This window comes from Erythrolamprus reginae, chromosome 6, assembly GCF_031021105.1.
Source record: "Erythrolamprus reginae isolate rEryReg1 chromosome 6, rEryReg1.hap1, whole genome shotgun sequence".
NCBI classification, from domain to species: Eukaryota; Metazoa; Chordata; class Lepidosauria; order Squamata; family Dipsadidae; genus Erythrolamprus; species Erythrolamprus reginae.
In genome coordinates this window covers 9,163,072-9,178,633 of record NC_091955.1, presented here as the reverse complement: position 1 = coordinate 9,178,633, position 15,562 = coordinate 9,163,072, and the positions used below count along the sequence as shown (strand labels likewise).

General features: G+C 41.6%; 1 protein-coding gene across 1 annotated transcript in view; it reads left to right on the top strand.

Moving 5' to 3' along the window:
- Positions 1 to 15,562, top strand: part of ANO2 (anoctamin 2) — a 144,516-nt gene that overhangs the window by 110,021 nt on the left and 18,933 nt on the right. Inside the window, exons 20-22 of the mRNA XM_070755220.1 lie at positions 7,634 to 7,786; positions 8,939 to 8,991; positions 11,507 to 11,688. Of these exons, the coding sequence (XP_070611321.1) occupies positions 7,634 to 7,786; positions 8,939 to 8,991; positions 11,507 to 11,688 (388 nt within the window). The remainder of the gene's footprint in view (positions 1 to 7,633; positions 7,787 to 8,938; positions 8,992 to 11,506; positions 11,689 to 15,562) is intronic.

Here is a 15,562-nt window from a genome sequence, read left to right as displayed (position 1 = left end):
CCCTTGTCGTAATTCTCCGGTGTCAGGTTGGCCGAAATGCATCCTTTTTACTGTATTTGCAATAAATCCCAGTATTTGCACGAATCCCAGCGACCGGTTAGGTCCCACAGAGTTGGCCTTCTCCGGGTCCCGTCGACTAAACAATGTCATTTGGCGGGACCCAGGTGAAGAGCCTTCTCTGTGACGGCCCCGACCCTCTGGAACCAGCTCCCTCCAGATATCAGAGTTGCCCCCACCCTCCTTGCCTTTCGCAAGCTCCTTAAAACCCACCTCTGTTGTCAGGCATGGGGGAATTGAAAATTTTTTCTCCCTTCCCCCTAGGCTTATAGAATTTATACATGGTATGTTTGTTGGTATGATTAGTCTCTTAAATTGGGGTTTTTTAGATTACTTTTTAATATTAGATTTGTTACATTGTTTTTTATTGTTGTTAGCCGCCCCGAGTCTTTGGAGAGGGGCGGCATACAAATCTAAATAAACTAAACTAAACTAAACTAAATAGTTAGAAGTTCTGGTGGACGTGAACCTTCTGGAAAGTTAAGGGCTGCAGAAAATGTTACTACCACACTGTGGGCGTGGTTTATTTGGTGGGTGTGGCTTGCTGGCCATGTGACCAGATGGGAGTGGCTTGCCAATCATGTCATGGGAGGCTTAAAGGCCATGTGAGTGGCTTAATGGTGGCCAATTGTACAGATCACTTGTGGGTGATCCCATATCCTCACCTTCAGTGAAGGAATGCAAAAACTTTTACTACCATACTTTGGGTGTGGCTTATTTTGTGGGTGTGGCTTGCTGGCCATGTGACTAGCTTAAAGATGGCCACTTGACGTCACTCACGTTAAGGGTTTGGGTTAGGGTGCCTCGCCTCTCCTCGCCTCAAAGAGATACAATTTCCCTCTCTATTTACTATTACGGAACATTAGTGATGGGCGAACCGAACCCCTACAATTCAGGTCCGTACTGAATTTTGCGGTGTTCGGTATGCTGAACACGAACTTGAAATTTTTTCAATTCGGGTCCGTACTGAATTTTGCGGTGTTCGGTATGCCAAATACGAACTTGAAATTTTTTCAAACTTCGGGCAAAGTTTAGGGTCGTGTTCGGCGTTTGTAGCTTTGATGTCACCGGTAGGTTGCTAAGGACGCCAAGGTGATCACTTCCTGGATTCCATGGAATCCAAGAAGTGATCACCTTGGCGTCCTTAGCAACCTGCCGGTGACGTCAAAGCTCCGCCCCGGATTCTCTTCGTGGGAGGGATTTCCTGTTCAGGTTCGAGTTCAGATTTGGTTTGGGTTTGACCGAATTTTGCATTTGTCCAAACTTGCTGAACCCGAACACTGTTGGGTTCGCCCATCACTACTGAACATCCAAAATATACTATTTAATTCTATGCATATATGCCATATGGGTACATACATATTACATACAGGAACACAAAAATATACATTATCTACTATATAAACTGTATGTGTATGTACATGCACACTCGCACGCACAGGTCTTTTAAAATTATACACATTCAACCTCATTTACTGCGATAGGAAAAACATTTTTCATAGTATACCTTTCTGGCCTCCCTATGTGATCAAAATTTAAACACTAAGCAACTGGTTCATATTTATGACCGTTGCTGTATCCCAAGGTCATATGTTATTATTATTATTTTTATTATTATTTATTAGATTTGTATGCCGCCCCTCTCCGAAGACTCGGGGCAGCTAACAACAATATAAAAAGACAATGTAAACAAATCTAATATTAAAAGACAATCTAAAAAACCCCAATTTAAAGAACCACTCATACATACAAGCATACCATGTATAAATTCTACAAGCCTAGGGGGAAGGGAAATTTCAATTCCCCCATGCCTGACGATAGAGGTGGGGTTTAAGGAGCTTGCGAAAGGCAAGGAGGGTGGGGGCAACCCTGATATCTGGGGGGAGCTGGTTCCAGAGGGACTGGGCCGCCACAGAGAAGGCTCTTCTCCTGGGTTCCACCAAAGGACATTGCTTAGTCGACGGGACCCGGAGAAGGCCAACTCTGTGGGACCTAACCGGTCACTAGGATTTGTGCGGCAGAAGGCGGTCCCGGAGATATGTTCCCCTTTTGTGATCGTCTGATCAGCAATAATCAATAGGAAAACCAGATTCACTTAACAATCAAATTAATAATTTATCAGCCACAGGGATATACTTAACAACCGGAGCAAGAAATGTTTTAAAACAGGACAAAACTCACTTCATGCCTCACTTAACAACAGATATTTTGGGTTCCATTGTGGTCGAAAGTCGAGGACTTACCCATACTACAGAAATAGGCCAGGAAACTTTTTTGGGGGGGGGGAAATCAACACAACGCAATTAATTCTTTATCTCTTGGAGACAGTAAGATTTTCATTCTTAGAAACATCAGGCAAAGGTAGAATTAAATCCAATACCTCTAAATCCAACCGGATTAATTTCGAAGCTATGGAAATGTTTTCCCCAAAGCAGGAGAAATCATCAAAACTTGCTCGTCCTCCGATGCCAACAAATGAAACGTCCTTAAAGAGAGAGATGCATTCCTTGGTAATCTTCATGACATTTTAGGATTTGAATGTTTTCTTTCGGGTTGGCACGTGGAGACATGTTGTATACATTAATTGCTACCATATATCCCAGTAAGGGTGTGGCTGCCTGACGAAGGCAAATCAGCCTGAAATAGATCTATAGTAGTCTCCCTTCCTTTTCATTATCAGCAAAAAATATGTTACACTTATAGATTATACTTGTCGGCTATGAAGAACTTATCTGCCGTGGAATGTGGTCCTTGGTGGGGCTGAGAGGCAAAAAAGGGATGCTGTGATGCTCCTTCAATATACCAGGGTGACTCGACAAAAAATCACATACATACGTACATACATACACACTGCTCAAAAAAAGAAAGGAACACATCCGAGATCTGAATGAATGAAATATTCTCATGGAATATTTTGTTCTGTACAAAGTTGAATGTGCTGACAACATGTGAAATTGATTGTCAATCAGTAGTGATGGACGAACCGAACCAGCACAATTCGTGTCCATACAGAATTTTGCGTTGTTCAGTATGCCGAACATGAACATGAATTTTTTCCAAACTTCGGGCAAAGTTCGGGGTCATGTTCGGTGTTCGGAGCTTTGATGTCACCGGCAGGTTGCTAAGGACGCCAAGGTGATCACTTCCTGGATTCCATGGAATCCAGGAAGTGATCACCTTGGCGTCCTTAGCAACTTGCCGGTGACGTCAAAGCTCCGCCCCCAGAATCTCTTCGTGGGAGGGATTCCCCATTCGGGTTCGGGTTCAGTTTGGGTTCAGCCAAATTTTGCGTAAAATTCGGCCGAACTTGCCAAAGCCGGACACCGTTGGGTTTGCCCATCACTATCAATCAGTGTTCCTTCCTTAGTGGACAGTTTGATTTCAAAGAAGTTTGATTTACTTGGAGTTATATTGGTTTGTTAAATGTTCCCTTTATTTATTTATTTTTAGCAGTGTATTTAACTTTTCCAAGGGCCTCAGATAGTTGACATGAATATGAAAGACTCCTATTCCTTCTCTGCCTAAGTTGTGCTCTCCTTTGTACAAAAGTGAGAAAAAAAATAACCCTGTTTTTCAATTTCTTCGACATATTTGTCTAGGAAAAGAAAATACTAGGTGCACCTTCTCTCTGGAGGATCTCAAGAGGAAATTTACTTTTTTTCTGTTTGAGGCAGGCCTCTTCCCAGCTGTGGAAACTCTTGTTCTGTGTGAGGTTCAGTAGTGATGGTCGAACCGAACCCGATACAATTTGAGTCCGTACTGAATTTTGTGGTGTTCGGTATGCCGAACACGAACCCAAATTTTTTTCAAACTTCGGGCAAAGTTCGGGTCGTGTTCGGCGTTCGGAGCTTTGACGTGACCGGCAGGTTGCTAAGGACGCCAAGGTGATCACTTCCTGGATTCCATGGAATCCAGGAAGTGATCACCTTGGTGTCCTTAGCAACTTGCCGGTCACGTCAAAGCTCCGCCCCTGGAATCTCTTAGTGGGAGGGATTCCCCTTTCGGGTTCGAGTTCGGGTTTGGCTGAATTTTGCGTAAAGTTCATCCGAACTTGCCGAACCCGAACACCGTTGGGTTCGCCCATCACTAAAGTTCAGCAAAGATCCATTCTATATGTTGACTATGATTTTGACCGGGATTTTAGGCACAGAAATGGAAGAAGGCTTCAATCCCCACCATGGATGAACGGTTGCAAAAGCTGATGGAGCTAGCATCCTTTGACCAAAGCAGTCAATTTAGCCATCTCTGCTAGCTCCATCAGCTTTTACAACCGTTCGTCCATGTTTTTGCTGAATTTTTAAAATTAAGGGAGACTAGGATAGCGCTACTTCGGCCTTGTTCTGGCCTCATCAGCTAGCCATACCCTTACTGGGATTTGATCCTGGGGCTTCTGCCTTGTAAGGCAGAGAATCAACCTCTAGGCCTCCAGATCTGATCCCTTCAGCTTTGTACCAGGGAGGGGCTATATGTTTTTTTCTGTTGGATCAATGTATACACATACGCACACATGGGAAATTGTGGCTGGTACTAGAATTTTTCTGGGCTGCCAAATACAATAGAGCATTTTCTCTAGAAATTAGAAGTAATAAAACAGTGTTGTGTGATGAAACTAGAGGCCTTGGGGCTGATAAACATTGTGTTGAATTGTCACATCTAAACTGGTCTTTAGGACAGAAGAAGAATGACGCAAGAAAATTTCTGATGTTTTTTTCATACCTGGTTGAACGACAAGCAATTGTGTATTATCAATGGCCAAACGCAAAGCTCCTTAAATTTAATCTGTATTTTATTGTTTTATAATAATGAGATTAAATAAGGTAATAGCAACAGAAATAGCATCTAGGTGCTTTGCAGCACTTTCTAAGTCAACATATTGCCCTAAGAATCTGGGTCCTCATTTTACCAATCTTGGAAGGATGGGAGGCTGAGTAATAATTTTACTATTCATTACCTTTTTAAAAAATTATTTTATTTCTAGGTTTTTTTCTTTAAGATATATGAGTGCTTAGTAAACAGGTTGTCTGGGTCAATTTACTTTATTCAGAATACTAACAACAACAATAATAATGCTATTTAATAATCTTTTAACTTCTAAGACTTACCAATACATTGTGGTTATATTTTGTAGCAAATATACAGTACATAGTAATGTTTCTCCAATTTCTACTTTCTACTTCTTTTTTTAAACCCCTAATACAACAATTCTCATTATAAGAAGTATTGTGTATTTATCCATCATCTCTCTTTAAGCATACGTAGTAGTAGGTCTTTCAACTTCTAGTGTTTACATAGTAATTATACTAACTTATATCATGTGACAGTATACATAATAACTTTTTCCCAGTTTTTAATTTCTAGCTCTATTTTCTAATCTTTAGTAAAACAAATCCCATATTAAGAGGTATTCTGTATCTATCCATCATCTCTTGTCCTTTTAGTACTTCAATTCTTATTGACTTTTTGATCAATCTCCCATGGTCCTCCCTTGGGATCTTGTACCCCTTTATTTATTTTATTTATTTATTTATTTATTTATTTATTTATTTGTCCAATATACAATACATATGGAAGAGAATAGACATTAAGTAATATATATGACGATAGAAAGTAAAGAGAAGAGAAGTAGATAGGGAGAGAGTATATATGATATAAGAGATGAGAGAATATATATACCGTAGATATAGATATAGATATATAGATATAGATAAGGAGAGAATATATATGACATATGAGATAAGGAAAGACAATTGGACAGGGGATGATAGGCACATCAGTGCACTTATATACGCCCCTTACTGGCCTCTTAGGAACCTGGAGAGGTCAATCGTGGAGAGTCTAAGGGAGAAATGTTGGGGGGTTAGGGGTTGACACTATCGAGTCCGGTAATGAGTTCCACGCTTTGACAACTCGATTGTTAAAGTCATATTTTTTACAGTCAAGTTTGGAGCGGTTAATATTAAGTTTGAATCTGTTGTGTGCTCATGTTTAGTCTAAATATTTCCTCTGTCTCCACATCTGCCTCTTGCTGTCGACTCTCTAAAGCACCCATCAGTAATTCTTAATCTTCATTATTGTTGCTGCTAAAACGATTTTATTATTGTGTGGTTAACCACATTATATCAAAACGTATCTACCTCTGACATGGAAAAACGGACAGAAATTGACGAAGTAGGAACATAGGGATATAAAAATAGAAATATTATTATTTAGTACGATTGGCTACACAAGGAATTTGTCTCCGGTGCATTAAGCTCTCAATGTTTGTTTGTTTGTTTGTTTGTCTGTCTGTCTGTCTATCTATATCTATATCATCTATATCATCCCTCTCTCTCTCTCTCTTTATCTATCTATCTACCTATCTATCTATCTATCTATCTATCTATCTATCTATCTATCTATCTATCTACCTACCTACCTACCTACCTACCTATCTATCATCTACATCTACATCTACATCTACATCTACATCTACATCTACCTACCTACCTACCTGTCTACCTGTCTACCTATCTACCTATCTATCATCTATCATCTATATCTACCTACCTACCTATCTATCTACCTATCTTCCTATCTACCTATCTTCCTATCTACCTACCTACCTACCTACCTACCTACCTATCTATCTACCTACCTACCTACCTATCTACCTACCTATCTACCTGTCTACCTGTCTGTCTGTCTGTCTGTCTGTCTGTCTGTCTGTCTCTGGCATCTTGGCTCAATGTCTTATCAGTCTCTTGTCAAAAACCCACAAGAGGCTTAAATCCAAAACACTGCTACGCCTGTATTTTATGATAACCGAGATTTCTGAAGACCTTGGGTGGTCCTACCTTGGTTGTGAGGAATTCTGGGAGTTGAAGTCCACAGGTCTCAAAGTGGCCAAGCGTAGGACAACCTTGCTTTGTTTCATCTATTTCCTGAGGCCAGAATGCAGATCCAAGTCAATGGACACACCTCTTTAGAAGCAGATACCTGCTACCTGAAATTGAATATAATTCTTTATTGGTCAAGTGTGATTGGACACACAAGAAATTTGTGATTGGTGCATATGCTCCCAGTGTACGTAAAAGAAAATATACATTTGTCAAGAATCATGTGATAAAACACTTAATGATTGTCATAGGCGTCAAATTAGCAATGAAGAAACAATCAATATTAATAAAAATCTTAAGGATACAAGCAACAAGTTACAGTCATACAGTCCTAAGTGGGAGGAAAAGGGTGATAGGAATGATGAGAAAAAACTAGAAGTAATAGTAGTGCAGATTTAGTAAAAAGTCTGACCGTGTTGAGGGAATTATTTGTTTAGTAGAGTGATGGCATTCGGAGAAAAACTGTTCTTGTGTCTAGTTGTCTTGGTGTGCAGTGCTCTGTAGCGACGTTTTGAGGGTAGGAGTTGAAACAGTTTGTGTCCAGGATGCGAGGGGTCAGTAAATATTTTCACCACTCTCTTTTTGACTCGTGCAGTATACAGCATGTATATTTTGTATATATGTATAAATGCTTTATGTCTACCGTGATCATATAAATCCCTCCCCTCACATCCCTCTTTTCCTCCTTTCTCATTTTCTAGTCATTCAATTCGGCTTCGTGACTCTCTTCGTGGCCTCCTTTCCGCTGGCTCCAGTGTTTGCTCTGCTGAATAACGTCATTGAAGTTCGACTCGATGCCAGAAAGTTTGTGGCTGAACTAAGAAGGCCCGATACCGTGAGAGCAAAAGATATAGGTATGAGGGTGTTTTTTTGTTTTTAAAAATAAAGATTAAGAACACCATGTTAAGGGAAATATGACACAGGCATCTTTTAACATACAATGGATCACTTAGCAATCAATCTAAGTTACATCGGATCTCAAAAAAGGTACTTAAGATGCAGATTTGATGTTCCTGCAGCGTTTCCACTCCCCCTGTGAGCACAAGGCAGCTAGTCCTCATTGACATCCATTTGCACCATGGCTGTGGACCATGATTTACAACATTTTTGACACAAAAGGGAGTTTACTTCCAACTTCCAGCAAAAAATGAGCCATAACAAACAATGTTATTTATTATTATTATTATTATTATTATTATTATTATTATTATTATTATTATTAATTAGATTTGTATGCCGCCCCTCTCCATAGACTCGGGGTGGCTCATGTGGTCAGTTAATAATCAAGGCATTCTTTAATGGTTGCAATGTTCATTTTACAATTGCCGGGAAGAAGTTAATACAGTGGTACCAGGTTCTTAAGTAGAAAAGTTTGTAAGAAGAAGCAATTATTTCCATAGGAATCAATGTAAAAGCAAATAATGTGTGCGATTGGGGAAACCACAGGGAGGGTGGAGGCCCTGTTTCCTCCTAGGAGATTCCTAGAGAGGCCCCACGGAGGCTTCTCCCTGCCTTTTCTTGCCCTGTTTACTCCCAGGAGATTCCTAGAGAGGCTGCATGGAGACTTCTCCCCGCCTTCCCCAGTCTTGTTTCCTCCCAGGAGATTCCTAGAGAGGCCCCACGGAGGCTTCTCCCTGCCTTTTCTTGCCCTGTTTCCTCCCAGGAGATTCCTAGAGAGGCCCCACTGAGGCTTCTCCCTGCCTTTTCCAGTTGTAGTTTCGGAGACTCAGGTTTGTAAGTGGAAAATGGTTCTTGAGAAGAGGCAAAAAATATATTGAACACTTGGTTCTTATCTAGAAAAGTTTGCAAGTAGAGGCGTCCTTAGGTAGAGGTACCACTGTATATTTAGGCACTGTCACATGAGGATCTATTTAATGACCATCTGCACTTATGACCATAATTGTTGGTTTAGTTATGGCTAATAAGTTGAGGGCTAACTATATTCAGATTTTGCGTAATGAGAACCCGACCAAGAGTTCTTAACCAAGTTTTATGCTTTCTTGCAGGAATCTGGTTCAATATTCTGAGTGGCATCGGAAAATTTTCTGTCATAATTAATGTACGTATTGGTTTCAAGCGACATAAGGAATTGGACAGAGTCAGTCAACTGTAACTTTATGTTAATTTTCCCTCTAAAACGTCTTCGTTGACAATTCAGCACATAATTTTTAGAAAGCTTTTCTCCATAAATCTAGCCTGCAAAGATGGAGCCAAATTCTTAGGAAACTTCAATCTCCATTCTCCTCTCCCCTCTAACCCGTGAAATATACAATGGGTGATTTTATTCATAAATATAGTCGTCCATCTTTTCTTTTTGGGTAGGCCGATGGACAGCGTGTTGGTGATGTGCCAGTATGGAAACTGAAGCAGTTCCAATGTATATTCGCTTCATAGTCAGAGGCATCGCCAAGGGAGAACAGAAAATATGGAATGGAAAATAGAATTGAATAGAATGGAATGGAAAATTGAATGGAAAAAGGAGTGGAGCGGAGTGGAGTTGTGTACAGTAGAGTAGAGTAGAGTAGAATAGAATAGAACAGAATAGAATAGATGGAGTGAGATAGGATAGATAGGATAGGATAGGATGCGATGGGATTGAAGGGGAGGGGAGGGGAGAGAAAATATGGAATGGAATGGAATAGAGTAGAATAGAGTAGAGTAGAGTAGAGTAGAATAGAATAGAATAGAATAGAATAGAATAGAATAGAATAGAATAGAATAGAATAGAATAGAACTGAACAGAACAGAACAGAATAGAACAGAATAGAACAGAATAGAACAGAATAGAATAGAATAGATGGAGTGAGATAGGATAGATAGGATAGGATAGGATAGGATGGGAGTGAAGGGGAGGGGATGGGAGTGAAGGGGAGGGGAGAGGAGAGGAGAGGAGAGAAGTTATGGCCTCTAGTCCAAGGCCAGCACAAAGGTGTTAAAAAAAAAAACCCAGGATGATATTTCTGCTGGGATCTTGCAATCAAAACTCAGTATGAACAATGCATATAAAATGGACAATGCGTGTAAAAATTAAAAATATTTTAGATGATATTGAACAGTGATTTGTCCAGAAGTGTATGGACTAGAGCACTGACAGCAAACATATGGCACGGGTGGCATAGGTGGCACGCAGAGCCATATCTGCTGGCATGTGAACCATTGCCCTAGCTCAGCTCCAACGTGCATGTGTGTGCTGGCCAGCTGGGAGGGCATTTTTGGCTTCCAGAGGGCCTTCAGGGGCAATGGGGAGGGCGTTTTTGCCCTTCCCTGGCTCCAGGGAAGGCTTTGGAGCCTGCGGAGCGCGAAACAGGAGCCTACTGGGCCCTCCAGAAGTTGGGAAACAGGCCATTTCTGGCCTCCAGAGGGCCTCAGGGGGGGAGCAAAAGCTGTTTTTGCCCACCCCAGGCATTGAGTTATGGGTGTGGGCACTCACACATGCACAATAGCATGATGCACGCATGTTCTTTCAGCAACCAAGGAAAAAACTAGTCTCCTGCTTGAGTAGGGAGTTGGACTAGAAGGATGAAAGCTTGTGTATTAATTTTTTTTAATGTTCTAAAGATCATGATGTCTATTTTTTCTTCATCTATAACTATACCCGGAACTCAAATTTTTAGATAGATAGATAGATAGATAGATAGATAGATAGATAGATAGATAGATAGATAGATAGATAGATAGATAGATAGATAGATAGATAGACAGACAGACAGACAGACAGACAGACAGACAGACAGACAGACAGACAGACAGACAGACAGACAGACAGACTAGAGAGAAAGAGAGACAGACAGACAGACAGACAGACAGACAGACAGACAGGATAGATAGATAGATAGATAGATAGATAGATAGATAGATAGATAGATAGATAGATAGATAGATGCCATGTGGATAGATAAATATAGATAAGAGATAGATAGGTAGGTAGGTAGGTAGGTAGGTAGGTAGGTAGGTAGGCAGGCAGTTAGATAGATAGACAGATAGACAATGAATAGATGATAGATAGATAGACAGACAGACAGAGAGACAAACAGACAGAAAGATAACAAATAACCTTTGGCACCTTGAAACAAGGTTAGATTCTAATATCTATATTCTCTCTATTCTGCAGTGGATATTACACTTAATCTGTGTGCATGAGCATAGGGGGAACATAGCTAAATGGCCGGAAGAAAAAAAACAAAGACCTTGATAAATTCCATCGTTGACATCTAGTGGCTGTCCAGAGGGTTGGACTAGAAGACCTCCAAGATCCCTTCCAACTATGTGATCCTGTTGTTCAAATGAGATGTCTCTATATCTTGTTCCTGTTGGAATTCATCGTTGGGATGTATTTTTATGCAACAACTCCAATAATATTTAACCACTAGTTGGCAATGTTTCCAGATTTGGATCTATGGTATATACTGGATGCCAGAGTTTCCTGTTGATTGTTACAGTTGTATAGTTGAGCAGTAAAGCACATGGTGACTGTGCTCTTTCTTTGCTCCCTGTGGTGCTTTACATAAACAGAATTTCTAACAGTACCCTTTGCAGATTTCATGCGGGAAATGATTTTGTTTTTTTTCTTCCAGGCCTTTGTCATTGCAGTCACTTCGGATTTTATTCCACGCCTTGTCTACCAATATGTGTACAGCCACAACGGGACCATGCATGGCTTCATCAATCACACCCTGTCATACTTCAACGTCAGTGACTTTAAACCTGGAACCCAGCCAGAAAACTCACCATTTGAAGAGGAGGTTTCGTTCTGCAGGTAAAAGCAGCTGCCTTTCATTTTTTTTTTGTTACGACTGTCAAACCTCTGGTGAGATGAATCCAGCTGCAGATGCTTAGCCCTTCAAACAGGGGAGTCATTGTATTGCTAGTCAAAGAAAGGCGCTTTTCGGGACCAAACTTTTTGTGATCTTGTTTTGATACAGGTAAGTCCTTTGTGTAAGTTCTACAAATTTTACGTGTACTAAGAGACAGTTGTTCAGTAAGTTTTGTCGCGGTGCACAAACTTGCTGGCCACAGCTGAATCACTCCAGGTGTTAAGTTAGTAACAACTTTTTTTCAGCGCGGTTGTAACTTCAAAACAAACTGTTATTGTAAGTCGATGACTACTCTGTATTCCAAAGCAGTCTTCACCAGGCTGAAAAAAAGAACGGCTACATAATATAAATTAGAATTAGAATTAGGGATTAGAAACATAGGAACATAGAAGATTGACGGCAGAAAAAGACCTCATGGTCCGTCTAGTCTGCCCTTATACTATTTCATGTATTTTTTTTTTGGATGGATATATGTTTATCCCAGGCATGTTTAAATTCAGTTATTGTGGATTTACCAACCATGTCTGCTGGGAGTTTGTTCCAAGGATCTACTACTTTTTCAGTCAAATAATATTTTCTCACGTTGCTTGTGATCTTTCCCCCAACTAACTTCAGATTGTGTCCCCTTGTCCTTGTGTTCACTTTCCTATTAAAAACACCTCCCTCCTGAACTTTATTTAACACTTTAACATATTTAAATGTTTCGATCATGTCCCCCCTTTCCCTTCTGTCCTCCAGACTATACAGATTGAGTTCATTAAATCTTTCCTGATAAGTTTTATGCTTAAGACCTTCCACCATTTTTGCAGCCCATCTTTGGACCCGTTCAATTTGTATCAATATCGTTTTGTAGGTGAGGTCTCCAGAACTGAACACAGTATTCCAAATGTGGTCTCACCAGTGCTCTATACAGCGGGATCACAATCTCCCTCTTCCTGCTTGTTATACCTCTAGCTATGCAGCCAAGCATTCTACTTGCTTTCCCTACCACCTGACTGCACTGTTCACCCATTTTGAGACTCTCAGAAAGCACTACCCTTAAATCCTTCTCTTTTGAAGCTTTTGCTAGCACAGAACTGCCAATATAATACTCAGATTGAGGATTCCTTTTGCCCAAGTGCATTATTTTACATTTGGAAACATTAAACTGCAGTTTCCATTGCTTTGCCCACTTATCTTCTGAAGTTTTTGTTAACACAGAACTGCCAATACAATATTGGCAGTTCTTGGGATTGAAGAATATTATTATTATTATTATTATTATTATTATTATTATTATTATTATTATTATTATTATTTAGATTTGTATGCCGCCCCTCTCCATAGACTCGAAGATATCTTGTGTTCTTGATTTTTAAAAAAAAGTTTTGAGAGCCCAACATTTTTAGTGGACTCTGGAGCTATATTTTTCCCTCCCAGGCCTCCTATCTAGCACACAGATGTGGTCTCATGTCATGGACTACATTACCCAGAGTGCAATCTAACTACATTTCCCCCTAATGCAATCTCTTAAAGAAACATCTCTTAATCCAAGCTTAACTACCTCTCTATTCTACGGATACCTGATTAAAATGTCCACCTTTGCGCATAGCTTACTCCATCCTCCAGTGTCTCAAAGCCATGTGCGTCTTTGTGTGTCTTCAGGCAGCCATGCTCCGGTGTGCAGACATGCTGTCAAGACATGATTGAGTGAACACCTGGCCATTCCATGCACTGTAGCTGAGGTGGAATTGTTTAATTTTTAAAGAGCCGGAACATGTTAGGACAAAGAGCTTTTCGCCCAGAGGGGTGGTGGTGGTGGAACCTCACTCTTTGCTTTAAACCAAACAATGCAATTTAATTCAGAATAAATGAAAGGGAGGAAAAAGGAGACCAGTTGGAAAACAGCCTATACAACGGAGTTGTAATAAATTGAAAGGAAGGAAGGGCGCGTTTTAAAGTTAAAGGAAAGTTCCGCTGATTCAACCTTCAGTACAAATGTACAAGTAGAAATCATAAAGGAAAAATTTAAACATGAAGAATATATGAGGACAAGCAAAATACAGATACAATGATACCTCGTCTTGCAAACGCCTCGTCATTTTCGAGATACAAACCTGGGGTTTAAGATTTTTTTGCCTCTTCTTACAAACTATTTTCACCTTACAAACCCACCACCACCGCTGGGATGCCCCGCCTCCAGACTTCTGTTGCCAGCGAAGTACCCGTTTTTGCGCTGCTGGGATTCCTCTGAGGCTCCCCTCCATGGGAAACCCCACCTCCAGACTTCCATGTTTTTGTGATGCTGCAGGGGAATCCCAGCAGCGCAAAACTGGGTGCTTCACTGGCAACGGAAGTCCGGAGGTGGGATTTCCCAGTGAGGGGAGCCTCAGTGAAATCGCAGCATCGCAAAAACACAGAGGTCCGGAGGTGGGGATTCGAGGACTTTGGTGTTTTTGCAATGCTGCAATTTCACTGATGCTCCCTTCGCTGGGAAACCCCACCTCCAGACTTCCGTTGCCAGCGAAGCCCTTGTTTTTGCGATGCTGGGATTCCGCTGCTGGGATTCCCCTGCAGCATCACAAAAACACAGAAGTCCAGAGTTGGGATTTCCCATGGAGGGGAGTCTCAGGGGAATCCCAGAAGTGCAAAAACGGGCGCTTCGGCTGGCAAAAGGGGTGAATTTTGGGCTTGCACGCATTAATCACTTTTCCATTAATTCCTATGGGAAACATTGTTTCGTCTTACAAACTTTTCACCTTAATAACTGTTAAGTCTGTATATAACCAATGTAAAACTCTGTAAAAGAAAAGACCTTGAAAATACTGTTTAAACTATGAATAAACCTTGGCCGCGTCTGATTGGCTAAGACGCACGGCCGTTTCTTTTAGGCGCGAGCCTTAAAGGTATAAAAAGGGCTGTTCTGACACTGACAGCTCAGATGCGTTCCTTGCTGAAGTCACTTTCGAGAGAGCTGAATAAACGGAACCATCTTGTACTCCTGTCTGAGTCTCATTCATTTCACTGGCGACGAGAGAACGAAGAATCCACGAGTCAAGCATGAATCACCTCCAGATCGGCCGGGCTCCCGACTACTTCGACCCCGAGAAGTCGTCTTGGGACGCCTACATGGCGAAATTTGAAATCTTCCTAGAAGCGGCAGGAATGGGAGAAGCTGAAGACGACAGGAAGCGGGCGATCTTCTTGAACTATTGCGGGACTGAGATTTTTGACCTCGTCCAAACGCTTACCGACCCGCTTCCAGCAAAATCCGTTCCGTGGGACGACCTCCAAGCCAGACTGGCAAACCACTTCAAACCAACGAAGCCTGCCGTAGTCTACAGACATCAATTTTCCAGAATGACCCAGCGTGAGTCTGAGACAATCAATCAGTTCGCCACGAGACTTCGCACGGTGCTGTCAAAGTGCAAATTTGACAGCCCAGAAGCTCGCCTCACAGACGCTCTGATCTTTGGGATGAAGAATGCGACCGTCCGGAACAAAATCCTAACAGAGGACGATCCAACGCTTCAGTCAGTCATCAAGCTGGCTCAAACAGCCGAAGTAGCTGACGCGGCCGCCAAAGAACTCAAGGAACACGAAAAGAAAGACACCGTCTCCAAAATCTCCGTTGCTGTTTCCCGCGCCGAAACCACAGATGACCTCAGCCCAGCTGCCACGGACGACGACACCTGTCTCCTGCTGCCTTCCGAGCAAGCCAGACAACCCAGATACCAACGCCCCTCCAACCCATGCCCCGGTTGCCGAGGAAATCACCCACGACAGCGTTGCCCCTTCAGGGACGCCATTTGCCGCCGCTGCAATCGACGCGGGCAC